At 43.3% G+C, this 26,452-nt stretch overlaps 3 protein-coding genes across 3 annotated transcripts in view; 2 read left to right on the forward strand and 1 right to left on the reverse strand.

Moving 5' to 3' along the window:
- Window positions 1–223: 223 nt before the first annotated feature.
- cmpk2 (cytidine monophosphate (UMP-CMP) kinase 2, mitochondrial) lies at window positions 224–5,947 on the reverse strand. Its single transcript, XM_084380940.1, has 5 exons — window positions 5,153–5,947; window positions 3,826–3,940; window positions 3,275–3,476; window positions 2,841–3,074; window positions 224–1,146 (listed from the first exon to the last, which is right to left on the reverse strand). The coding sequence occupies exons 1-5, from the start codon at window positions 5,723–5,725 to the stop codon at window positions 1,026–1,028; spliced, it is 1,245 nt and encodes a 414-aa protein (XP_084237066.1). The 5' UTR covers window positions 5,726–5,947; the 3' UTR covers window positions 224–1,025.
- An 869-nt stretch (window positions 5,948–6,816) lies between these two features.
- On the forward strand, window positions 6,817–9,925 carry rsad2 (radical S-adenosyl methionine domain containing 2). Its single transcript, XM_084380981.1, has 6 exons — window positions 6,817–7,198; window positions 8,071–8,232; window positions 8,389–8,618; window positions 8,702–8,851; window positions 9,206–9,238; window positions 9,539–9,925. The coding sequence occupies exons 1-6, from the start codon at window positions 6,883–6,885 to the stop codon at window positions 9,701–9,703; spliced, it is 1,056 nt and encodes a 351-aa protein (XP_084237107.1). The 5' UTR covers window positions 6,817–6,882; the 3' UTR covers window positions 9,704–9,925.
- Window positions 9,926–11,235: 1,310 nt separating this feature from the next.
- The window catches only part of rnf144aa (ring finger protein 144aa), a 31,201-nt gene continuing 15,984 nt past the window's right edge, over window positions 11,236–26,452 (forward strand). Inside the window, exons 1-2 of the mRNA XM_084380870.1 lie at window positions 11,236–11,471; window positions 11,708–11,954. The gene's annotated coding sequence lies outside the window, so the exon portion shown is untranslated. The remainder of the gene's footprint in view (window positions 11,472–11,707; window positions 11,955–26,452) is intronic.

Raw genomic sequence — 26,452 nt, forward strand, 5'->3', positions numbered from 1 at the left:
CGATGTAGTTTTGGAGAAGAAATTCAAACTCAGAATTGTTATATTTACAATATTAATGAGGTAATATGTTAAAGAGTATGAAATTGTGTTGTCCTTTAAGATCAGTTTGTGTATTAAGTCATGAAAATGAAGAAAGTAAGTTTATTTATGTCTCTTCGGATTATAATTTATTCCCCTAGTGCAAAACCAGTTAAAAACTCCTAGTAGTAGCTTTAACGAGTGATTGAAAAAACAAAAGATGGAGGGTGGGGGGCATGAACTTTATTCAGCTACTGAAGGGAGGCATGACAGAAAAAAGTTTCAGAAGAACAGAACTAAAGGGATCTGCCATTTGCTGTACAGCAAAACAATGTGTTCACAGAGAGTTCATATGCACTTACATAAGCAAGCTATACCACAAACATGCTGGTACCTTCACACAGCTTGTATTACAAACATCTTTGTCAGGCTTGTGTACGACATAATCTGTCACACAAACATTTATTGTCACTGTCTTTTAATTTGAATTTTTTTTTTGAATGACAGTCTTTCATCTGAATGACAGTTAGATCCTATCTTTGCTTTCAGTGTCTTCATTCTCTGTTGTATATTTTCAGATCTGGATGTTTGTGTGCTTAAAGGAAATCCAGCTGTGTGGTGCTTATACAAATGTTTCTATCCATTTCCTCGGTGTCGGTCCAAATACAAGTCAATAAGTGCAGCTACACTGTGTCTGAAGGGCTACACTGCGTCTGATTTCTGAGAGGTCATAACAGCAGTTAAATGCACACTTCTTCCTGACAGTACTTGTGTGTGTGTGTGTCAGAATCTGTGTGTGTCTACATGAATATGTATTTCTGATTGTAGCATGCAGTTCTGGCCCCTGGCCATTCAACCTTTACTCATTCTGAATAGAATCTCCTCTCCACACTCCAATCTGGCCACCAGTCCTCCTGCATTCACAACACCTTACTGGCACCCAGTGGCGGAAGAAGGTACTGCGTCCACTTGATGCTTGGCTGACAGCAGGGGAGATGGAGAACTGCTTACAAGTGGCATTTGCCCCTAATTAAAAGCTGCACTTGTTGGAGCACTTGGTCTGCAGAAGGACTAGCATCCACGGTGACACAAGCTGGGCCGCTGATCCTCCGGTAAGCCTCCTCCACTCTGCAGAGACACGAACAAGTGAAGGAAATAAGCACGCGAACACAGCAAACGACACTTTACATTACACTGAATAATCTGTTTTCAGGACCACTTTGAGTATTTTGACTGTTCACAGTTTTGAGAGTGATAAAATGCGCAACATCTGAGAAACTGAGCACGAGAAGCAACACAGATGGCTCCGAGCGCAGCCGTTTCCCGAGACAAATGAAGCATAGTCCTCGTGAAAGTGATTGACCAAGTCTGCAGAATCTCTCACTCTCTCTGCGGCAGACATTCAGCTCCCTCCGCCTTCTAATTCTGCTGGTCCAACATCTGGCTGTCCCGTGTGGAAAGGCCATTATGTCAGGATAGAGGATGAATTAAAGTAGCCATCGACCTGTCTGCGGAGCGACTAACTGGGCCGGCAGTTCCTGCGAGTTTTGACCAGCTTAATGGAGCACAACAGCTCAGCAACTAATCACCTGTTCTTTCTCATCAGCTGCTTCCCCCGCGGGACAGTAATTGATTGTTAAGTGTTTGATGGATCAGACTGAGACTGAGCTGACCTGACTCAGTGAAACGTGCAGGGGTACAGTTTGTCGTCCATCTGCGCTTTCATGTTTTCACACTCGGACAGAACTTTTCTTCATCACAGACTGTGGAACATTTGTGCGCACGTGTCACATCGCTAAGTGTGCCTATTGTGTTTTTGTTGTTTTTTTTCTCGCTCCTTTTTTCTGTCATTACCCACTCTGGGTACCATGCTGTCATGTTGTAACTCAGTCGGATCAACGGAATTGTGCGTACAATACAGCCCGTCGCCATAACTACATCTGTTGGACAATATGGCATATGTCATTATTGTCATTTTAAGACAATTTTCTGCCACTGATATAATGATAATATAAAATCATAACAATGTAAATGCACCCTTTCAAAGAGCAATGCATGTTAAATGCTTAAGAATATTCAATCACTGTATTAAAAATGTGGAAGATATATTAAAATGTACTAAATAAATAAATAAATAAATAAACTTAAAAAAATGAATAAAATGGATTTCCAGGCTTTTGCCCTTAAAGGGTAACTCCATCTATTTAACACATTAAAGGTCTTGGGGAGTGCTACTGCATGAGTGAAAAAAGCCTTTTGTGGCTCCAGAGGAAGCTGCATGTAACCTGATAAACCGCCTCCAGTGATGTCACTCACTCAAGTTGCATTGTGGGTAATGTAAAGTTTTTTTTCTTCAAAGAGGTTGATATTAATGATGAAATTGTAGATTTCATTTCATTTTCTAACGAGGCAGATAACTCTGGTGGTTGTTACAATTTAAAGAAATATTAGTTTATTTGCATTAGAAAACTGACCCAGTCGCTGCCAGTTCTTTTCACTGCAGGAAGAGTAATGAGAAATGTGAAGTCAATTAATAGATCAGTCAGTTTGCATGAAAATCCAATGCCAACTATTTTGATAATTAATCTCAAATCTGAGTGTTTGTTGCTTTTCCCTGTTTGTTATGACGGTTCATTTTATATTTCTGGGTGTCGGACTGTTCAACCACAACCTGAAAACATCAGCTTGTGTTTCTGGGATATTGTGACAAGTGTTTTTCACATTTTAGAGACTAAAAAATTTGTTTAAAATGTTTTAAATGCCTGATTACAAACTCGTTTGTACCCTACACATATTATATACATGTACTCCAAAGACCTCACTTGAGTCTGAAAAGCTGGTTGTGGTCCAGCTCTTGCTCCTCCTCAGTCTTTCCTTGACCTCTGTCCCTCAGCCTCCTCCTCCTCTCCTCAGGGTCCAGGGTGAGTAAGACCACCAGGCTGGGCTGGAGCAGGTCACCGGGCCAACGGTAAACCTCTGAGCCCTCTGCTGGAAGGTTGCACACCGGACCGCTCACTGCTGTGGCGATGGCGTAAGCTGCTGTGCTGTGCCAGAATCTGGGGGCGGGATAATAGAGGGTGGATTGAAAGGTGATTGATGAATAGATGGATGGACGGACGAACTATCCTCGCAGGAATGGGAGATGCTAAACACTGAGTTGTAGGTCGAGATCCCTGTGGAGTCCATCTGTTGTCCCCTTCTATCACAAAACAGGTCACATACTTCCCAACACCTGCGACATCTCAGCTGTCTTTACCTGTCAACGATGACAGGTGTCTTCATGCCCTGCTGGCCGACTTGCTCCGCTGTGATGTAGTTCCCCAGAGCGTAGAAGGCCCTGCGGATGAGGGGTGGCTCCCCATCAAAGCGGGCCCTCAAGGGGGACAGGCACTGGGGAGGGGACCGCAAAAGAGTGGCCCCTAGAGAATCCCTCAGAGACTCAGTCAGAGTGGTCTTACCTGTGAGGGGAAGACAAACAAAGAAGAAACACAAAGGCTGGGTATAAAAGGTCGAATTCACCCTATTTTTCAAAGTGAATGAGGGACTCTTGAAAAGTTGACTGACTTCCCATCCTACCTACACGCTCGAGCTTTCATGAGGTTTGCAAAGAGTATTAGATGAGCGAGCTCTTCAATAAACCATTCTCACAGTGATGTAACTTTTCTGAGGTCATGATACTTGATATTCCATTAGGCGAAGCCCGCTGGCAGATAATGGCTTTAGCAGAGAACAACCGGCCGTCACTTTAACGAGACATCTATACATCAGGCCGATTCCCATATTTATTTATGAGGTAATGGCATTAACCTGTGGCATCCAGACCCTCTATGACAATAACAGGGAAGTCTGGTTTGCTTCTGGCCTCCGCTCCGCTGGGCAGCAGCTCCATAACAGACGTTGCCTCTGGGATGATGTCACCACACTGCAGAACAGAAACACAATCAGTTTGCTGCTGTTAGAGGAGGCAGGAGGGAGTCATAGACTGCGGTGCACGTGAGCATACTGCAGGCCACCTGGCTGCACTGATAGATAAATGGAATAATCAAGTGCCACTTTGGATCACTTGGTGCACACTGCAATACCTTCCTCGACCACATGAGGGTGCCATTTAGCCAATATTTTCACACTTTATGTAATTGTAAAATGTATACCTTGAGACTATAAGCAGTACCCCAAACGTCAACCTTTAGTAAAAGTAAAGATATTGTGTTAAAAATATTACTTTGGTAAAAGTCAGTCACCCATATGAATAGTACTTGAGTAAAAGTCTTAAAGTATCTGATATTAATTGTACTCAAGTATAACTGTAATTTTCTGTTAATCATCTGTTAATAAAGTTAATCATAACATATGATATACATATACTGCATACTATTGATATTCTTTTTTTTTATCCAATTGGCAATCAAATAAATGAATATAAAATGTGCTCATTTGGCTCTGATACAGCATGTAATCTGCAAAGTAACTAGTAACTAAAGTTATCAAATAAATACAGTGGAGTAAAATGTGCAACATTTGCCTCCAAAATGTAAAGGAGTATAAAGTATAGATAGTGAGTACAGATTTGGAGGAGTGGAAGTATAAAAGTAACAGAAAGTAGAAATACTCAAGAAAATTGTACTTAGGTACTATACTTGAGTAAATGTACCCAGTTACATTACATCACTGAAAGATAGTGAGTAGAAATGTGGAGGAGTGGAAGTATAAAGTAACAGAAAGTAGAAATACTCAAGAAAACTGTACTTGAGTAAATGTACTCAGTTACATTACATCACTGAAAGATAGTGAGTAGAAATGTGGAGGAGTGGAAGTATAAAGTAACAGAAAGTAGAAATACTCAAGAAAACTGTACTTGAGTAAATGTACTCAGTTACATTACATCACTGAAAGGTAGTGAGTAGAAATGTGGAGGAGTGGAAGTATAAAGTAACAGAAAGTACAAATACTCAAGAAAACTGTACTTGAGTAAATGTACTCAGTTACATTACATCACTGAAAGATAGTGAGTAGAAATGTGGAGGAGTGGAAGTATGAAGTAACAGAAAGTACAAATACTCAAGAAATGGTAACTTTAGTACTGTAGGCTACTTGAGTAAATGTACTTAGTTACATTCCATCAGTGACTATGAACCTTTCTCATAACTTCACAGGCCTCCTCGAAGCTGTAGAACACATCAGAGTTGATGATGTTGAGGGTCGCTGGGTGGTATCCAGGCGCTTCTGACGGCACCACGCAGTACTGCTCTGACGTGTGGCTGTCTGGATGAGACCACAGATGTTGAGTCCACAGCTGGCCGTCTCCACCTCTCAGGTATGAACACACGAGCACTGGATCGTTCCGGATTAAATCTCGCAAAACTCGTTCTGAGCCCTGAGAGGACTCTTTAAGAAAGAAGCCGCTGATCAGAGAGCCCTTGACATTTGGCAGAAACGAGGACATGGGGGACACATCGCAGTCCGGGGGCAGGTCTCTCAGCAGTTTGTCTCTCAGCTCCCAGTAAAACTTGGCTCGTCTGACTCTGTCGCTGCTGCAGACGAGGACAGAGTAGCACCTGTCGCATGGCTGGACTCCTCGGAACACCCGCGGCACTTCTTCTCCTCGGTGCTTTTCTTGAAGTGAGAAGTAGAAGGGAGCTCCATCCAGCTCCAGAGAAAACACACGGGAGGACCACTGGGGGAGAAGAGACATTGCGCGCCGCGCCATCTGTCACACGAGATTGTTGTGATCAGTTTCCGGTCTGGGTGTGTGGTAGTTACTGGGCTGTGTTACATAAGCTGGACGCTGAAGGGAAAACGAAAGCGACTGCGGTGAAGAGGCGAAAACGAAACTTAGGAGTGCATACTGCTGATTCTGAGAAATACTTATCTCATCTCGGATAGTTGCTGGTTGTGTCACAGTGAGGCGGTGTCTCTTTAACATTATTATGGCAGGTGCGGCTCACCTCAATCAAGTGCATACTGGTTAGACTGGACATACATGAATGAAATGAAACTAATGAAAGAAACTACGGGCTTGTAGAGAAAATAAAATGTGTGTGTATAGGGCTGAAAACTGCAATAATCCTGTAAATCATAACAATATATTGTTTAAAACAAAAACAGCACCAGCAGACATCTCTTTACAAACATGCATTGACTGATTTGCTTCTGTGCGGGGCTTAAAGGGGCACTGTGTAGTTTTGGAGAAGAAACCCAAACCCAGAATTTTAATATTTACAATATTAATGAGGTAAAAACACAAACTCGGAAATATTTATTTCTTCCACAACTGAATAAACAAGCTGTTCTCACTGTTTGAAGCAAGAAAGGTGGCAGGGTCCGCCACATGTAAACAAAGCGAAACAGTATGAATCTGCATAGGTCAGTTTGTTTATTCAGCTCCCTCCGCCGAGAGAGTTTGTTTGTTTACTATGTTCAGTCAGTGAAGATCTTCTCTTCTGATTAAAATTTCCTCCCCAAAACTACAGAATGCTCCTTTAAAAATCATTAAAAGCATTGTTAGGACTAACCTAAGCATGCATGCGTGTAATATATAGGCCTATAATAAAGGCTGTATTGTAATATGTATTATATTTAGTTGCATTTCATATCACTAACATCCATAAAGTTGTTTTTGCTGCACTATCAGTGTAAGACTCAAGGTCTATTTGTTATCACGTGCCTGCAGCGCCACATGACTGCATCTGTTTATCACCCAGATGGGTTTCGTTTCTGATGTTTGTAAACAGAAACTAAAGTTGACCAGCTGGGCTACATTCCCTCTCTGCGCGTAAAAACACACACCCTGCAGCCCTCTATATAAAGACGCGCCCCGCAGCCGCGCAGTCCAAAACACAGCAGTGTGATTCGGTCGGGTCCAAGATGCAAATCTCCTCTGTCGTCGCCTCTCCCGGGCTGCTGCTGCAGCTCTGCATCAGCACCCTGTGCTGCCTTCTGACAAGCGTCTTTTTAAAAGTTCGCCGGTGGACAGCAGGAGCCTGCAAGGGGACAGCCTCACCTGTCTCACCTGCGGACAGCCAGCTGGATGAAAGCGAAGCCCACACTCCAACGAGCGTCAACTACCACTTTACGCGCAAGTGCAATTACAAATGTGGGTTTTGTTTCCACACTGCGAAAACGTCGTTCGTCCTGCCTCTGGAGGAAGCCAAGAAGGGGCTCCGACTTCTGAAGGACTCAGGTAAATCTCACAGATGAGTGTGTTCTGGTGTTTTGCAGTGGTGGAAGAAGTATTGAGATCCTGTACTCCACTGGCTAAAAGTACTAATACCAGACTGAGAAAATACTCCAGTGAATTTGGACTTTGAAGTAAAAGTCTTGCATTAAAATTAAGTAACAGTACAGTATGTTAGGATAATCAGAGCAACATTATGTCACTTTTTTACTTTAAAATAACAGCTTCAGAATCATTTTGATGGTAGTGTCTTGTAATAGGGTGAATGGTGTCTCTGTCACTTGTCTCTACACTATGAAACTTCAGTGAGAGGGCAGTATCACAGCGTTACACGGCACCTATATGATGTCTGACAAATTATTACAGACCTGGGATTTGCATTTACAACAGTGGTGTTGCACTCAGAAACTGTAGGGGGCGCCAAATCGCACAAAATGGCTATTTCTACATGATGTTGCTATGTTGTATTTTACTGCTGCAGAACCATGTATGCTCAGAAAAACAGCCTGTTTTCAGTTAATCCAATAGTGTTTTTAAATAATTTACTTAGTTTAAGAAGTGTTCTCAAGTTAGTTTACCTGAACAAATAAAAGTCAATACATTTGGGGAATAGTTTATTCTGTTTTAAAAAAAGAGAGTTCTCAGTTCTAAATTCGAGGTTTTTCAGTGAACAGGAAGGGAATGGAAAATCATAATCTGAATAGTAACTAGTAAAAAAGTACAGCGTTTGCCTCTGAGATGTAGTGGAGTAGAGCTGCATGAAGTAGAAGTGCTCAGGTAAAATTCAAGTGCCTCGATTTTGTGCTTAAGTACAGTAAACAAATATATAATAAAAAAACAAAACAACATGCAGTGAAATGCTTTGCTGTGTTTTTCAGGCATGGAAAAGATCAATTTCTCTGGCGGAGAGCCGTTTCTGCACGAGAGGGGAGACTTTCTGGGGAAGTTGGTTCAGTTCTGCAAACAGGACCTGCAGCTCCCGAGCGTCAGCATCGTCAGCAACGGAAGCATGATCAAAGAGAGGTGGTTCCAGAAATACGGTGAGGCTGCAAATTAGTAATTCTCGTTTTGTTTACACTTTTTTTACTAGATCACACACATGTTGGGAGCAAATTTTTGATCTGAGAAGAAGAAGAATGTCCTCATTTGGCACCAGTGTAAATGTTACACTCTCTGTCTCTCTCTCTCTCCATCAGGGGACCATCTGGACATCCTGGCCATCTCTTGTGACAGTTTCGATGAAGCAACCAACCAGCTGATTGGCAGAGCTCAGGGCAAGAAGAGCCACCTCGACAACCTCTACAAGATCCGCGACTGGTGCCAGCAGTACAAAGTGGCATTCAAACTCAACTCGGTCATCAACACCTTCAACGTGGACGAGGACATGACAGAGAGCATCACCCAGCTCGACCCAGTCCGCTGGAAGGTAACGACGGAAAGGGAGTGTGCGGCACGTTTGCAATGCCAGCGCCTTGACACAAATACTCATCTCCTCTGAATGTGCTTCAGGTGTTCCAGTGTCTGTTGATTGACGGGGAAAATGCAGGAGAGGAAGCCTTGAGAGAGGCGGAGAGGTTCGTCATCAGTGAGGAACAGTTTCAGGAGTTTCTGGACAAACACAGCAGCGTCTCCTGCCTTGTTCCAGAGTCCAATGAGAAGGTAGGCCGGAGCGATCTTTCCATATTATTGAGTAATTCTGGAGAAATATAGTTTATTGCCTTATTCCCAGATCATAAAATACTAAGGCTTTCTGTCCAATACCAAAGACCGGATTTGGTATTTTATTTTGATTGGTATTTGACGATCTGGGCATGAGACTGGTGTACCCCACCACTCGCCCAATGTTAGCTGGGATAAATAGTTACAGATGGATGCATGTCAACCACATTCATTGCTGTCCCAACAGAAATGTACCATTGCAGAGATCAATTTTAGATGTTAGATGTAAAGAGTGTGACAGTGTTGTGAATGAGTTGCCAAAATTCAAGTTTGTGGTCTTGGTTGTCTTCACAGATGAGGAATTCCTACCTGATCCTGGATGAATATGTAAGTACCTGATATTGTTTATGGTCTAAACACACATCCTCTTCAGATCGGTGCATACACACTCCAAACGGGTCATTACTTAATGTAACTGTAAGTGTGATTGAATTATTATGTTTGCTTAAAGTCAGTTTTAGAAGGAGACCTATAATGCTAAGTCATTAAATGTGTATTTTACTGAATGGAACTCAAAGGTTTCAGTTTGGCTTGATTCTGATCATTTAAATGTGCATGTTTTTACTTATTTTGCCCTGTAAGTAATTTGGATGAGTGCAGCTGATTTAATCGTTGGTCCTTTTTCAGATGCGTTTCCTGGACTGCCGAGAGGGAAGGAAAGACCCGTCCATGTCCATCCTTGATGTCGGTGTGAAGGAGGCCATTCGCTTCAGTGGCTTTGATGAAAGGATGTTTCTCAAGAGAGGAGGGAAATATGTGTGGAGCAAAGCTGACATGAAGCTGGAGTGGTGAAAACCAGCAGCTCCATTACGCTTTACCTTTTGCCCTTTTATGTGATTGCACAGAGCATTTGTACAATAAGAGTGTTTTTCCTCAGTGTTTGTCTGTTACTTTTAAAAGTTAATATAATGCTGAACTATTGAAGTTTTAATGTTTTAGATTGATATATTGTATTTCCTTGCATTGCATACACATCTATTTCTGAGCAAATAAATTTATAATATATTATTTTAATAAAAATACCTCAACAAAAAAATGTCAAAGTTATTTCATCCATTGTGGCCTGAAGGTTACTGTATACGGGGATGTTGAAGACATACATCACTTTAATATATTTTATACTATTTTGTTCAATACAAAGAGTTTTACATGGCCAAACCAGAATTAAAACTGCAATAAGGCTAATCAAATCATTGATCAGATAATTAAAGGTGCTATATGTAAGATTTGGCCTCCTGTCAAATATATACTCAAAACAAATAGGGGACAGCATATCATCAGAGTAACTGCTAAATGCTGCTAACTGTAGCTGCCATTAGCCAGTTAGCTCAGTTAGCTGTGCAATTAGCAGTTCGGACAACTCGGGGAACAGGAGAGTGTTGGTGTTTACACCACCAGCACAGGAGGTTTGGGCCGGGACAGGGATAACTGCATAGCTATATATCTCTGCAACATAATACAGGGTTATTAATGTTAAAACTGCTTTTTATTCACATTCTGTTGACAATATGTGTTTATGCATTCAATCAAAATCCATACATATTGGCCCTTTAATCTTAAAATTCAACATCAGACTGTGAGGAAGATGTCATAATATAATGAGACTTAAATTGTAATTTAATGAGAATAAAGTCGCAATATGACAGTAAAGTCCTAATATGAGAAAGAAATGTCATTATATATCAAGAAAAATCACATAATATTGTGAGAATAAAGTCAGAATATGTTATGAGTCATTGTATTTAAAGAAAAAATTTGTAGTCGTAATTTTACAAGAAGAAAGTCAAACTATTATGAGAATAAAGACTACTTTCAGGCATAGGTGTAGTGCACTGTAGTGCACTTTTTTCTCCAAGTCAGGAAATAAAATGTTCAGTTTTAATTTTCACCACACAAAGAAAAGGATCAGATGAAAACTGAGCCTGATGGATTAATATTCCAATGGGAAGAAATTGAAATTATGGGGGAAGAAAATCATAAATATGATGTAAAAAAGTCATAAACACGAGGAAGAAAAGTTAAAATTGAGACACGAAATGCATAATTATGACTTTCTAGCTCATAATTTTTGTCTTGCCATGAGAATACGTGTGTGTGCGTGTGTGTGTGCATATCAAGGCTAAGTTTAAATCATTTATTATCTTTAACTGGGTCACTGTGCTGCATTTAAAAAATAAATAAAAAATTTACAATAAAGATTTTCTAATTCCTTTTTAATGCAGCTCCTTCTAGTACGCATGACCTCAGTATGCACCTTCCACCGCTCATGCGCGCGCCTTTACGCACGCATTAGGTGCGCTCAGGCTCTACACTGCTGCTTCAATGTTTTTTTTACACGAGGAATATCAGACGAGCACGATTCTTAGAAAAATAAAAAACGCGATTGCAGTATTCTGACAGCAGGGGGCGCTGTTGTTCGTGCAAGGCTGGCGGGTGCTGAGCTCTCCTTAAAGCGGCAGCGCAGGGCAGCAGACGGGAAGCCTCTCACGAAACAAATGGCGTCTCTCCAGTGCGGAGCAGCTGATCTCCCACCGAGCACGGCAGCAGGAACGGCGGAAAGGTAAACACGCCGCCCCCGGATTCCTCTAGGACAAGATACCCTCTTGCTTTACGCAGGATTCGCGCTTGCAGACTGACGGCTTGGACGTTGCGCACCCGTCAGTAATCGAGAGTAGACCGCGGTTCCGGTGTACAAACAAACCCTACTGTCAAGCAAAACAGACAGGACACAGTCAGCTGCAGCTTCCCTCTGCTCTGCTTATTTATCTCCGCTGTTTCCGCCGATGCTTATTTCAGCAGGGCCTGGTCTGAGGCGCTGTAGGCGACAGTAGCGGGTCAAATGTTCCCACCCCGCTGTTGGAGGGACACATAATGAACATGGGCATCACCCCTTCAGAGATATCCTCCACCTCCTCCTCCTCCTCCTCCTCTTCCTCCTCCGCCTGACTGGTTGGCCGCCTCTTCGTTAATCCAATTCAGGAGATCATCTTCTCAACCCTTCCTGAGGTTACACCATCAAGACGGCGTTATCTCAGAAAGCCAGGTAAGGTTTTGTGCTTCTTTCTGTTCAGATTCAGCGGAACGCAGCGGGAGCCGTGGCGCTATGAGCTCACAGTCTTAATTAGAAACTGCTGTCGCATTTTATTTTCGCCATTTCCTCGTTTTTTTTTTAACAGCAAGATGTGTTGTCTGCTCGGCTGTCGGAGCGATGTCAGGGCTGGTTCGTGAAGCGCCTTTAACTCTTGGATGGCCTCATTTGGGGGCAAACAGCTGGAGTGAATAGATAACAAAGCAGTGGCTGCAGGTAGCCTCTTTAAAAAACATGACATCAGTGAGGTGTTCAGTGTGTGTGTGTGTGTGTGTGTGTGTGTGGTGCTGACACTTGATAAGAGTTGCTTGTAACTGTTGTCCACCACGGCCCTTAACTCATATTTGTTTCAGCACACAGCAGCTGCCTTCAGTACGAGAGTGTTGCATCTGAACTGGTTGCTCAACATGCTCAGAGTGGATGGCTCCGCCGAGCTTTGAAAGGTCACTTGGTGCCCTGCTATTTCCATTTTAAGCAGCAGGTCCCCCTCAGGGTACAGTCAGATTATAGGCATGGCGATGAAACCGGGCTACTAGACAAACAGAGCATTCCTTGCAGCTGGCACTGTGAGGTTTGTGTGTGTGTGGTATGATACACATTTCTTAACGTGTGCCCTACCTGTACACCGTGTTCTCATCTCTCACGCCCGTTAAATGTCAGATGTCAGTGGTTCACATCCACACGGTGCGTTCAAGTGACATACATTCACCATACATCCGGTTATCAACCCTGGCTTTTAAGATCTTCTCATTTTCTGCTATTGATTCTGTCTCCGGTGTCACGTCTCGGGCAACATTGCTACATAGTGAAACACACACACACTCGTTTGAGGAATGTTGTGCACTCCATACAGAGTTTCACAGGCGATGGATGTTGTGATGCACTTTTTCCATTCTCCTCAGAAAGAGCCCGCTCCCACCGGGGGGAATCTGTCTCGCTGCCACGGATTTGTTCAAAACAAGAGAGAGATGGTCCGTACAAAGCAGTAACACATTCCTCAGAGTGACCAGCAGCAGTCAGCCCCGTTTCCCAGAGGAGAGCCGAGATGAGTTTACTTAAGAGTGAGGAGGAATGAGGTTATGATGCCCAGAACCCGGTCCGGAGGGAGTATGGTCTTGGCCAGGAAACTGCACGCGCATGATTGTACACGGACACGCATACGTACACAGGCACGAACATACGAGGAGCGCTTTATATATAGACATTGAGAGGCTGTGATTTGTTTTGGTGCACAGGCAGTCTCTCTGTAAACACTTCATGTCTATCAGAGCCTTTCACGGGTCTGCCTGACCTTGACATCAGCATGTACTGAAAATATATCACTGCAGCGCTTTGAAAAAAGAGCTCTGCTGAATATGTTATTGCGATGGTGATGATAAGGCACTTCGGTAAAATCTAACAGATATTCTGATTGCAGGGAACGTCTGTCGCCGGGTTTGTTTTACATGGACTCAGCTTTTGGCTGGGCCTTTTTTGAGCAATCCTCAAGCAGCGTTCTGCAAAACAAGAGCTCCTGAGAAGTTTGCGGTTTCGTGCCTGGTGGTCAAAAGTTCACATGCAGAAGAACATGTGTGTGTGATCACTTTCTCACAAATGGGGCCTTTTTTTTTTTTTTAGCTGTGAGTTGCAAACAAAAAAGCAATACTAGCTCTCATGGCATCATCGGCGCACCCTCCAATCACATGTACAGGCAGCTTTTCAGCGTCACTTAAGTAGAAATTCAGTAGAAGTACAACCCCGGAGTGTTATTTCAGTTGGCCTGCACATTAGCCTTAAGCAGGTTCACAGTGTATGACTTGTTAACACCTGCTGATAGTTTTTGCAGATGCAGATGTGGGATATAGCTTGATTGACTGATTCCATTTCCATTCATTCGTGTTAAATGACTTAGCTCATCTGGTTCTACTAATCATAACCCCCTATATTTCCACTCTGTTCCTGTTATTTCCCACAAATTCCAATAAATTACCATGGAAAGCTTTCAACTTCAATATTCCCAGAATTGTGCAGCCCTAGTTTTAATCCTGGTCAACTCTGTATCCCACAGCAGCACCTAACGTTAAGAATCCTGAGGCAGACTTAATCTAGAAATGTGACGTGTTTAAATATACTTGGCTGTTGAGTTCGTCACTATCTCGGTCTTGTAACGGTGGTTTCACTGAGCTGAGGGTCCGTGAGGGCAGGACACGTAACATTTCCGTGGTTAGGTAACTGGCATTTCTTGGCTGTCTCAGACACACGGTAACTGCAGCGTACGTTTGTTGAATCACTCCTTTATTCTCGTAACATTTACACGTCTAGAGAAGTGATTCTGGTGTAATCTGACTCCAGGGGCTGTAGTCTGCCTTTTGTGCAGTCAGGTTGCCAAGGATTATGCAACAGCTTAAATGCCATTTCAGCTGGGTGTTGTGTGAGTGAGTGAGTGAGTGAGTGTTCAGGGTGGTGCCGGTTTCCAGGTGTACTGAGTGCACGGCTGGGGTCGAGGGGAGGGTGGTGTTGATACCAGATAGTCAACAATGCAACCACTTGAGTTCTAAATGACTCCCGAAAATGATGTTCATTGCTCGGAGAGCCCTTTAGCTCTGTGTTATGGCTTGTATCCAGCCCGTTAGGATTGCGTTGGGATGAGATAGGGATTGTTATGAGCGCAGTGTCATGCTCGTGTGTGCCATGCTTCTTCCGAACGGCTGCTCGACAGTTTGAACCGTTCTCGCTGGCTCCATTTTCTCACGCAGGTAGGGCACGTTAAGCGAGACACTGTTATGTAATGAGCGCGCCGCTGATTCTGCTGACCCTCTGACACTTTCCAAGATTTAGCACTTCAGGAATGTGTAAATTGCAGCGAGTCCTTCGGGGTGAAGCGGCGGGCACAAGTGTCATTTTAGACAGGAGAGAGTTATGCGTTCATCTTCTCCGGACATTGACACGAAAAGCCGTTTCCACTGGAGCACAAGCCCTCTATGCGTCACGCTGACTGTCGGGTCCATCTGTACATACATACTAACTGCCTAATGGACCACAGCCAAAATGCTTTTAGAAACAGATGTCAGTGCACTCTGGATACATTTTTATTTGGGGTCAGATTTTACCGACTTCTGCAGAAAATGCCCTTAAAAATAGATGATGTAACATCATTATGTCGAGATACATCCAGTGCAGCTATAACAGAGTCTCATAAGAGGGGGAAAAAAATGTGGAAAAGCTTTCTGTGACATTTGTCGTTAGGCTTCTTTCTAAAGTTACTAAATTGGAAAAAAATCAGCAAAGAAGTACTTTGTTGGAGGAGACAGTAGTTCTTCCACCCACGGTAGCCTCAGTAGACTATTAGTCCAACAACAAACCATGCTTCATGTTCATTAAAGGGGAACAACTTACACTCTAGCTCGACTGGGAATAAGCCAATCCTTTGCTCTTACTATGTCTGTCTCTATCAGTGTTGCTCCCCACCTACGCATTAAAAACAGCACAATACAACACGTTCGGGCTTGTGCTCCGCTGAAAGTCGCTGAGTGAAGGAGAAGTAGATGAGTCAGGAGGTAGGCCGGGATCTGGGAGTGCCAGTGATGAGACGGAATCTGGTGCAACATGGCATGGCATAAATCACGAGCTGATGCCATCCGGGAAGACGGCAGACGAACGGCACAGTGACTTAGTAAAGTGTTCACAAGAGATCTGATTACATTTGCGACTTCGCATCCTGTCATTCTTTGGGCATATGCTCCTAAAATCTTAACTTCTTGCTAGTGCGTTGTCTGCCTTTGGAAGGGCCTGACTAATACTTGGAACACAGTGGTGGAGAAACTCTCTAACCCCAGGAAACCTGCAGCCGAGCAAGACTTTTTATACTTAAACCAAACAAAAAATAAAGTTTGACACAATGGCAAACACCCCAGCAGCTGCTGCTTTTTCAGGAATACAATAGAATAGCAACTTCTGTTTCTGTTTTACAACACATCCAGAAACACTCAGGGATCTTAATGAAGAAGTCAGACAGAAACTGTTGCAGCCGCAGTAATGCTGGACTCAGCACGACTGGTTTCCCACACAACAGCAGGACACAGTGAAGTCGGTTACCTTGCTGAGGAGTTGGAGTTGGAACAGCTCTCTGTGGTTACTCCTCCTTGTTCCATTACTCCCTTGGAACATTTTTTAAAATGATCCACTCTCCAAACAAGAAAGAAAACAACCTCTGTTTTGTTTGTGGGCGCATGTCTGATAGCCAGTCGTGCTTACTGCAAACCGTGGTGTCAAACACACTGTGATTCCTGTGGCTGCTTCTTGTTTGGCTGGTTTTTAATGTGAAGCAGCAGCAGAAAGAAATGTTTCAGCAAAAAAATTGATTAATAGCTGTTAGTTCTTTTGAGTTTGACCAGCAGATTCAGGGAAATGAGAAGGCAGGTCATGTCGGATATGGGCTTTCTTTAATTTAAGGCCAAGCATTCAGTGGTTTGCTGTATTGTCACCATTGACACAACACTCCCTTTAAATGTGTCATTGTGGTTATGTTGTATCTCTTTTCCCCACTCTGCTACATAACGTCACAGAGACATCTGCCTTTTCGGAGTGTTTCCTCTCCTCACTTTCAGTCAGTTTGCATCCATTGTGTATCTGCACCAAACCCAACAACAGGACGTCAGCGCATTTCCTAAGGTAGTCTTCGGCTTCCTCCCTCCCTTTTTCTCCTGCAATGGGACTCGGAGACCGGGCTCACTTTACAAGGCGGCAGCTCACCGACTTGCGAGGATGAGGAGCCGGAGGGCAGAGCGAGAGACGGAATGTGCTGTTGTGATGAGGCGTACGAGACGTGAGAAAGCCCTCTGTGGACGATGATACGTTGGGAGTGTCTTCTCCACGAAGAGACTGAAGGAACGAGGAAGCAGCAGAAGAGGGGTGCATGAGAACTTAAAAATTCTTGAGTCTACACCCTTTTGTTTGGTCTGCATTGCCCTAACTCAGCGATTCCTGAAATTGCTTGTGAATTGTTTAGCTCACTGCTGGTGAGAGTGTCACCGTTCCCTGCAGATTAGGCTCTGAGTGGCTCTCTGTTTGAGTAGCTCTCTCCTGTGACCATGAGAACTCTATTGTCCAGTGCAGTAACAGCAGTGCTCACTTTGCAGCAGGTCACTCTCGTTAGTTTTTTTTTTTTTTACTAGGCCTGCAGCAAGTCATTTCAACTGTTGATATGATTCTTTTGAGTGTCTCAATTAAAATGAGGTGAAATTACTGTGTTTTTTTTCTTGCTTCTTTCATTGCAACATAGCAGATATTGTCTCATCCAGTTCTTTGAGCCTCAACATGTGTGACAAACAATTGCTATTGCACAACGGCAGAGTGGATTTGTCCCCAGGGTGGTGTGTGCGTGTCTGATACTGTAAAGCTGAGGTAGTTTCAAAGGATCTATGAGAGTCTCTGTGCATTAAAAGCGAAGATATGACACTCAAACGCTGAACGTCGCGCTTCTCGTGCCGTGATAAATAAATCAGCTGTATGAACTGACAACCATTTTGGTAATTTATTAATAATTTCACTCATAAGTGAACTAAATTTAAATTAATTAAACTAATTAAAAAATGTGTTAAAAATTGGCCATGTGTCAAATTAGCTAACTAGCTAATGGCAGCTACAGTTGGCAGCAGATAGCAGCTACACTGGTGCTACGCTGCCCCCTATTTGTTAAGTGTATTAATTCAACAGGTCACCAATTCTTACATATTGCACCTTTAACCTATCCATCAAATCACTCCTGCTAACAACTATCTCCTGTGTAGTTTAGTAGCTTCATGCCATAGAACGCCATTGTCATAAAAAAAAAAACACATGACACAGCGTTGTGGTGGTATTCATGATTTAAACATCTTAATCATGGCATGTCAGTCAAATTAGGGCAGGAATTAAGTAGGAATGCCCACATTTTGGACATTAGTGAATTTATCAAGCTGCAGCACATTGTTTTAATTGCAGTGTAGCTACACACAAAAAGCAGCGTGGCTGGCGGTGGAAATACAGACTACATGAGTTCAAATCCGGCATATATCCTCCTTTATTGGCTGTGATAAGAGTTTTTCAATGGGCTGCCTCACATTCTACTTTAATCAAATACTCCCAACAGTCAACAGTGTCTCTCTATGGAGTCGTCTGTTGGCCGGCAGCCATAAGGCGTCTTTTTGTGTTTGTTTCAGAAACGCTGCCAGAAATGTGCGAACGTGTCCACCAGTTACGTCACTGTCAGACAGCCTGTGAATGCAGCCTTTATTTGTTGGGTTTCCAGCCGTTGCCCTCGGTGGGTGTGACCTTGTTTTGTTTTGCTGCGTCGATGGAAATTGAGATTTCTTTCGGGGGAGAGAAGAAGTGTCCTTTTTTTAGTTAATCTATTCATCCGCCATTAATGAACAACCGAGCGGGTTCCACTGTGGTATTTTTCTCACATTTTGTTTTTGGATGGAAATTCATAAAGGAATTCTAATGAGGCTTACTTCAAAGATGAAACTGAAGAGAGAGAAAAAAAAACAACCTGGCAGAAAATACACACTGAAATAAGCAAAAATATGCCAATGACATTAACAAACAAAACTGAGTTTCAAAACAGTACATTTTTGCCAGTTTATGTTTTTTGGATTCTGTTTTTGGAGGAGAGTACAAAGAGAATTGTGGATGGACGGACGGGGAGAACCATCTTTAATGACAAACTGAAAATAACTTCCCATGATAACACAAATAAAGGGTTGAGTCCAGGCTGAGCTGAGCTGCTTCCGGATGTTCGGAGAGGATGTCAGATTGGGTGTGTGCGAGATTTTGTCTTCTATAAATACAGTGCAGGTAACATTCAAGATTGACGGAACATCCGCAATAATGACCTGAGAGCTTAATCTGATTATTCAGTGTAATCTGGTTAGATAGTGTAAACATAATGACTGAAGCGGTAGAGCAGTGAGCGACAACAGATTGCCAGCAAAGTCGACCCTTTGCCCAGGCTCTCTGCATCTGTCAATAGACATAGGCTCAATGTGGCATGCCTGTCGTCTTCACTTAGCTTCTGAGATGCTAATGTGAGCCTAGATGGCTTTTTGGAACGGAGAGAGCAAGCCCATTGTCACTGCTTAGAGCCTTGTTTTAAGCACTTCTGGGGTCGGCAAGATGTGATGTCTTACGACTCAAATAAGGACGTTCTTTGAGCAGCCTTATCTTGTTTTTTGTGTCTTCTTTATTATTCTTTGTGTTGTAGAGAACTGTACGCTGTCACCCTTGTTCAGTACATTCTGGCTACGTCGCCCCGGACAATAAGACTTTGTGGGCGATGATTGCCTCTTGCTTCAGGCACTCGACTGAATGTTTCGCTCTGTGCATGTTGCTCACAAACATGTCATCGAGTCTGACGGTGTTTTCTTTCTTGTGAAATCAGAACAGCGGAGTGTGTCTCGTCTCAAGTTGTGTGGAAATCAACTCGCTCGGGTGAAGAAAGACAAACATTCCAACATCTCGGAAGAAAAAGCTTCAGGAGCTTAAAAAGTCAGTGAGTGTTTTGCCCGAACGTGGGTCCAGTTAGGCGAGCGTTGAATTTTTCTTCAATATAGACTCTTTAAAACTTCAAGGGACAAACAGAGGACATTTTAAAATGCGACTGGAGTCTCATGAATATTTACAGTCGGTCATTAAGTGCTGCCAAAGCCTCGGCTCGTTTGCCTAACTGCCTACTTAGGAGGCTTACAGGCGTATAGAAAAGAGTCCTTTTTTATGACAATTTCACATGGTTTCTTTCATTTCCTCCCATCCTCATGCCTTCTGTTTTTTCCCTTTTCTCTTTTGCCCCATTTCACTCTTCCTTCCTTCCTCCTTCCTCTTTCTTTTTTGGTCCCAACTCACTCACTTGTTTTTGTTCTGCTTTGTTCCTGTGTTTTATGATGACAGACAGCGATTTCTGGTAAATGTTGTAAATGAGTGTTTGACAGTTTCCTCTACCCGTTGACACTGTTGCAAACCATGAAGCCATCGTAACCTCGGCATTGACTGCAGATTTTTATGCCATTTTTGGACATTTGCTGTACGTCCCTCCATAAGGGAGCGTTGCATACAGACCCATGGTCCTGCAAAATGCTGAGAATGCTGGTTAGAATATAAACTGATGTGTTGTCCTGGTTATGCTGTAGCTCTCTAGGGCAAACATATTCATTTATAATCTAACACAGGCTTTACTTCATAATTGTAGCTTCGGTGCAGCAAGAGAACGCCGTGTCATGCATTCACCATACTGTTCACATTAAAGCAACATTGTGTAGAAATGTTGTATTTAGCGTGTTTGGCACCCCCACATTTGAGTGCAACACAATACAAATCCAGTGTCTCTGTAACAATTTGTCAGGTGCAACATAGGTATATATACGCCTCGTTCCGGTTCCAGTTTTGGTGCCATTATCAGCACCGCTCCCCACTAGCATTCCTCGCTGGGTCCCCTCATGCTTTAGAGTTATAAACCTCCTCCTCTCTGCGGTCCGAAGCTCCTGTGAGTGTGAGCAGAGTTAGCTGTGGCTAACAGGGCTAACTTGCAGCTACAGTTCACGGAGAGGAGGGGGAAACCACTGCGGACTGTGATCCTACCTGCTCAGTGTACCACCAGAACGATTCTGAAGCTGTTATTTTATGGTATAAAGGTTACATAATGTTGCTTTAAGTAAGTATGCTTCCCGTTTCCCTTAATTACAGAGAGTAGTAGATGGTTGTGAAAAGGGCGGGACCAGATTTGCTAAATCAGAAGAAACAAATTTAGCATTACAGAGAGATAAACGATTACTTTGCTGTTCTTTAGCCTATTCAGTGTTGTCATCACTGTCAACAAACTGGCACATAAAGTAAATATAACCCAGCTCAGGCAGACCCATCACAGTTGTTGCAGTAGCTGTGCACTCTGCCTTAGACACAGGATATTTAGCTTGCATTGCAGCAGAAAAATGGCAGGAGACCAAGTGGCCATGAGACTACGGCTTTTTTGCCCTACATACCCAGTCATGACCACTGTCTGGCCACCACACACACACACACACGCGCGCGCGCGCGCACACATAACTTCTCCACACCACTCACGATGCCAAAATACATCTGGTTGATTGTGTAACTCCTCAGGGCATGGAAAAACTAGGTCTATCACCACTCTTAGCTACCCTCTTAGCACTCTCCCCCTCCACGTCAAGGACAGACGGAGGCTGTCCCCAACCGCTGTTACTCCACAAAGGCATGTCACCTTTCACATTCAGCGATTGAGCCGTCCCAAAATAAAGTCCCTGTGCTGTGGGGCTACGAATGTGGCTTAGTTTCTAGTCGATCGAAAGGAGAAGACACGTCCTGAGCGCGTGGGTTACGGCTGGTCACGGTGTGACTTCAGCGCTGTTCCAGTTTCGGTGTGATCCACATCAACCTATGGCCCACATACACCCATGACCCACATTCTGCCTGCAATAACCCTACTCAAAATAGACACTGGCATGATTTATCAGTGTTTTTTTTAGTGTCCCACATTGATTTTATTTTAACAGTACACCAATGTCAGAAGTCAGATGGGGATATGATATGTAAGAATAATGAGGGTTGTAAATTTGCTGACAGTTAATTCATTTTGTTATTTATCGCTGCCTCGAATGTGCTGCGAGGTTTTGCATTCGCCCCACTGTTTGAGAGGAATCATTTATTACCGTATGAATAATGCAGAAGATGTCGATTACTGTCCATATTTGTGCCTCAAACACTGTTGCTTGTTTGACCGTAGGCGTCGCGCTGTGCAGCGTCTCTGCAGAAGGCTATCCAACACGGACGGAAGGTCTTTTGAATTGCTGATTTCCATCAGTTCGTCTCCAGGTGGCCATCAGCAGGCAAACCATTGCTTATTATTTGTCTTCTTGCAGGACTGAGCAGCAGCAGTAGTTTCCAGGCTCACTGCAGTGCTCGCTGCAAGATGCGGAGGATTTGATAATAACAGTGTCGTACACAAGTCGGTGTCATCTCTACCCTGTGTTGCGTGCAGTGTGTATTTACCGACCACGCTTTCATGCTCTCTCCAGGAAGTGAGCGCAACAGCTTGTGGAATCTAATGCAACGGAAACACTTTGCAGTAACACAAACGCATACATTGGCTGTGCTGAATAATGTAATAGGAACACATTTTAACACTTTGTAAATCATTTAAAGGGCATTAATCACCCCCTTCTACTTTATACTTTATATACTTTTGTAGGCTACACTCAAGCCTTTTTGTGAGCATGAGAATAGATTTGGCTGTAACTCATGTAGTCATGTTGAAACTTTTGATATTTTGTTTGAGAAAAGGCACAGTGGAGCAGGAGTAGAACTTATTTAAGATATTAAGTTGAATCATTTACTTGTTTATATGTGCTACAAAAATACCCAGAAGTCCTCAGAAATAATCAATAATGGATTTTATAAGGTTTTGGCGATTAACTGATTGTTGATCACACAGCAGTGTATCAACTCAGGGAGAACATTGCCCCTGTTACCCCGCTCTGTCTGGCAAGCGATACAGAAGTATGTGCTCATCAGTAGCTCCTTTCCTCAGGCTCTTCCCTCCTCTGCACTCCAATATAAAAATAGTTTATTTTTATCACTTATTATTTAGGAATCCATCTATTTAATGTCTGTTACTGTGAGAAGCATATACTGTAGGGAATGCAAACTTCATTTCATACAATAAAGACTTGACTATGCTCTCCCCGGATTCAAAAGTCTGCATTCTTAAGTCCATGTCTCCCCTCGGATTGTTCGCTTCAGCCTGCGGTATTCATCTGTCCACCTACAGTATGGTTTTAAGATCCATGTTGCATCTGTACCGCCTGACTGTGTTTGTGTGTGTGTTTCTCCTGCGATACAGTATGTTCGGCCTGTTTGTTCCATCGCCCAGCGGGGAGCCTTCACAACAAGGTGACGAGAAGCAATCGCAGGCAGTAAAAGTGAGCCGAGCGAGCCTGGAAAATGGAGGAAACTGGCACATCGCCACTGTCCTCCCTTTCCTTTCTTTATTTTTACTCAGTTTCTACGCTTTTCTCTGCAGTAGTGGACACAGAGAGTATACGACAGGAATGAGACTTAAAGGCCCGACTAATTGGCCGTGAAGAGCTGGGCCGGCCTGTTGTGAGAGGAAAGGCAGGAAGGAAGAGGGGAGGGAGGAGCAGACGGCAGGCTCACCAAGTGCTTACTCAGACAGGCCAATCTGAGTTTATTCTTTTTTTTTTTTTTCACTTAACTGCAAATTTCAGGTGATTTCAGGTCACTCTATTTGAGGATTTTGAGGTGAATTAAATCAGATGCCGCGTTAGTGGGATGCAATCACAGCTGCAAGTACGGCGAAACAATAATTATCGTAGCCAGACAGGAATGTTGACACGAGTAAACCTAAGCTCGGATTCAGTTACGCTGATAAGGCCGGAACAGAGTTTGCGTCAGTCAGCTAGTATCACATCATGCTCCTCACTTCATTAATACTGCTGCAGCAAACAATGACACAATTGAACATCTACTGTACTGGCTCGCTCCCAGACTTCAGGTAGAATATCATCGGCCACCTCAGTTTATTACAGCGCAGAACACAGTGCGGTCTTCAGCTCTCGTCCTTCGTCGCCCTGGCTTGTCTAATTGGTTGCAGATCTGCTGAAGGACAGCATTGAGTGTGTGCTGAATGAGTATTCATCTGTGTGATTGAGAAAAATGCCTGGGCTACAGGTGTTAACAGCTCTCATTCACATAAGCCATAGGTTAGGTATATATATATATATTTATAGAGAAAGAGAGAGTCTTACGCAATGCTGTAATGCCACATTATATAATTACACAGTGTAAAAGCTGTTAACTCAGGTGAAAATGGAGAGCTTAAAGATCGTTTCAGCTCTCTCGCGCTCTTTCAGGCCTTCTCTCTCCTCTATGGGAGCAAATGATGAGGTGGCTTGTACACACCACTGCAGGGAGAGCGCTCGGTTTATATCCTCATGAATGTAAAGTCCGCATCACTATGCAGCGTGAGGCTTCGCAGCGTAGCGTATGAAAATGGGCTCTCACTTCCCATCCCCGCCTGAGTCTACTCAGGTGAGAATTAGCATTTTATAGTTTTCTCTTCACGCGAGGTTGATTTATGCTTCCAGCTCCTGCAGAAAGTGGCCAGAACAACTCCAAACTATAAAGTTCATGTGGTTGCTTTTACACCTTTGATGAATCTGCTGATTATTTGTCTGAGCCTGGCATATTTAGATAGCTTGTTTTGGGTCAGGGTTAGTAAGGATCTTCAGTAAGTTGATTTGATTGACTGCATAGGACTGAAAAGATCATGAACAAGAATTCCATATGCCATAGTTATAAATCAGGAGTTGACAGTTGCCAAGAAAGTAACTATCTGCGCTTCACCCATCAAAGGCGTGTGTTGACAAGTAGTGATTTAATTAAAGATGTCGCATGAAGCGGCACGTTATCCATAAATTAATCACACCTATGACGTACTGTATATACAGTATATGGAGACCACAGTATGCGGTCGAACACAATATATTCCTGTGTGCGTCTCCATTTGAGTGGCTTGGTGTGATATCTGTCTATGTTTTGTGCACTTTGAGTGACCTTTATTTAACGCTCCATGTGATGTAGATGTGGATAAAGCTGTAATGGATGGTATCATGTATACTGCAGCGTTCGCCTCGAGCTCCCCAGAGAAGTTCTCCACAATTGCTCCTCCATGACCATTTCCACCCCCCTCATGCAATGGATTCCTAGCGTGTGTGCTTGTTTGTCTCTTGGATGGGGAGTCATTATCGCATGAGTGCTGCTGCAGTCAGTCAGTTAAACTATGACTTGAGATCCCTCAGACTGATGACTGACACATGGTGACCACTGCTCACCGACTTTTTCAGACTTATAGCACACACGAAGGCCTGCATGCACGGTCCCCATTGCTCGCCATATACTATATATGTCGACAGTGATAATGGACCATGTAGTTAATAATTCAGCAGAGGGATGGCACTGCACCTCCTTTTCTCATGAAAACTCATTTTCCCCTGTGTTGCTCTTTCTCTTTCTCTTTCTCTCGCTCCCTCTCTCTGCTCTCCTCGGGCCATCCTTACAAAACAATTTCATTTGTCCCCATCGACCGGGTCTGTCAGCATTTGCACAGCCAATATAAAGTCGTGGAGGAGAGAAACTGATTCAAATGTATTAGAAAGTCCTGCTCTGTATGCTGTGAATGACTCTTTTTTTTTTACCATCAGGTGCTTTTGCCACAGGGCTAATGGAGTTCAGCTGCTTATACTAGGAGACAGATAAGGAATAATGGACTATTTCAGTCATCCCGGTACTGCTATCATTCAGTCATCAGCTGCATTGACTTGAGACTCGACCACAGAAGTGTTAATAGAGTTTGTGGTGTTTAGCACCAAATATGTGTCACGGGCCTAGAATTAAACTTTAACTGGCAAAGTTCCTCTTGGTTTGTCCATGTTGGCAGAATATCATTGTTCCAATTTGTCACATTAAAGGTGGATTATGTAAGAATTGGACAGCTGTTGAAGTCATACTCAAAAATATGTCTCTCTTCTTCATAAATAAGGCTGCACAGCTGGATTTCCAAGTGTGGTTTAATTGCTGCAGTGGTTGAAGTTCCCATTCTACTTCTTCTGGGCCACCGAAGCACAAGCCCTCCCACACTCTCCCCTGAGATGTCATTTGGCTCCATCCTGGTAACAAACTGTTGTTGTTAAACTTTTGTATACAAGTTCAGCACCTAGATAATAGAGCTTCCTCGCCGCTCAGTGCTTTCCGGGCGGTGGGAGAGATGGATGAATGCCAGGTGATTTGAGTGAGTCAGACTTGAGGTGAATCTCATTTTTCTTTTTCATCGTCTCAGTTTGTCTCACTTTGCAATTTCGTCCTCGGTCCTCCTCCTACTTTTCAGTAAGACACGATGAAGAGATGCGGAGGAGGAAGAATCGAGGCAATCAAAGTGACACATTTCTTCTAGTCGAGCATCACCTGAATGGACATGACTTACGATAACAGGTGCAGAGCAGGATCACCTGAGCATGGGCTCGTAGCTGCGCTGGACAGGCTTGTTGCTCTAGTTGTATTCACATAAATAATCTAATGCAATCAAATATTAAGCATATTGTCACATAAATCTGCACTTTTTGAAAAGCATCGTCCTTTTTTGGCCTTCTGGAGTTATCTGTGCTTACTTACTTGATGGTGTTTCGGCCCAGTGCGTTCGATTACTCCACTGTAACAAGACAATCATAATGTGTTTCTTCTGAAACCCTCACTGAGTACATATCCAATACATTTGTCTAATGGTGCCATCTCTTTCGCCATTGCTTGTAGTTCGACAGAACTGCAGTGAGGTGTATAGCTGTGCACTTACCAGCCGCAGTATCCAATCACTCACAGATTTCCAATGAAGTGTCTTTCTAATAATAGAC

The sequence above is a fragment of the Pagrus pagrus genome, assembly GCF_965226575.1.
Source record: "Pagrus pagrus genome assembly, chromosome: 18".
Lineage (NCBI taxonomy): Eukaryota > Metazoa > Chordata > Actinopteri > Spariformes > Sparidae > Pagrus > Pagrus pagrus.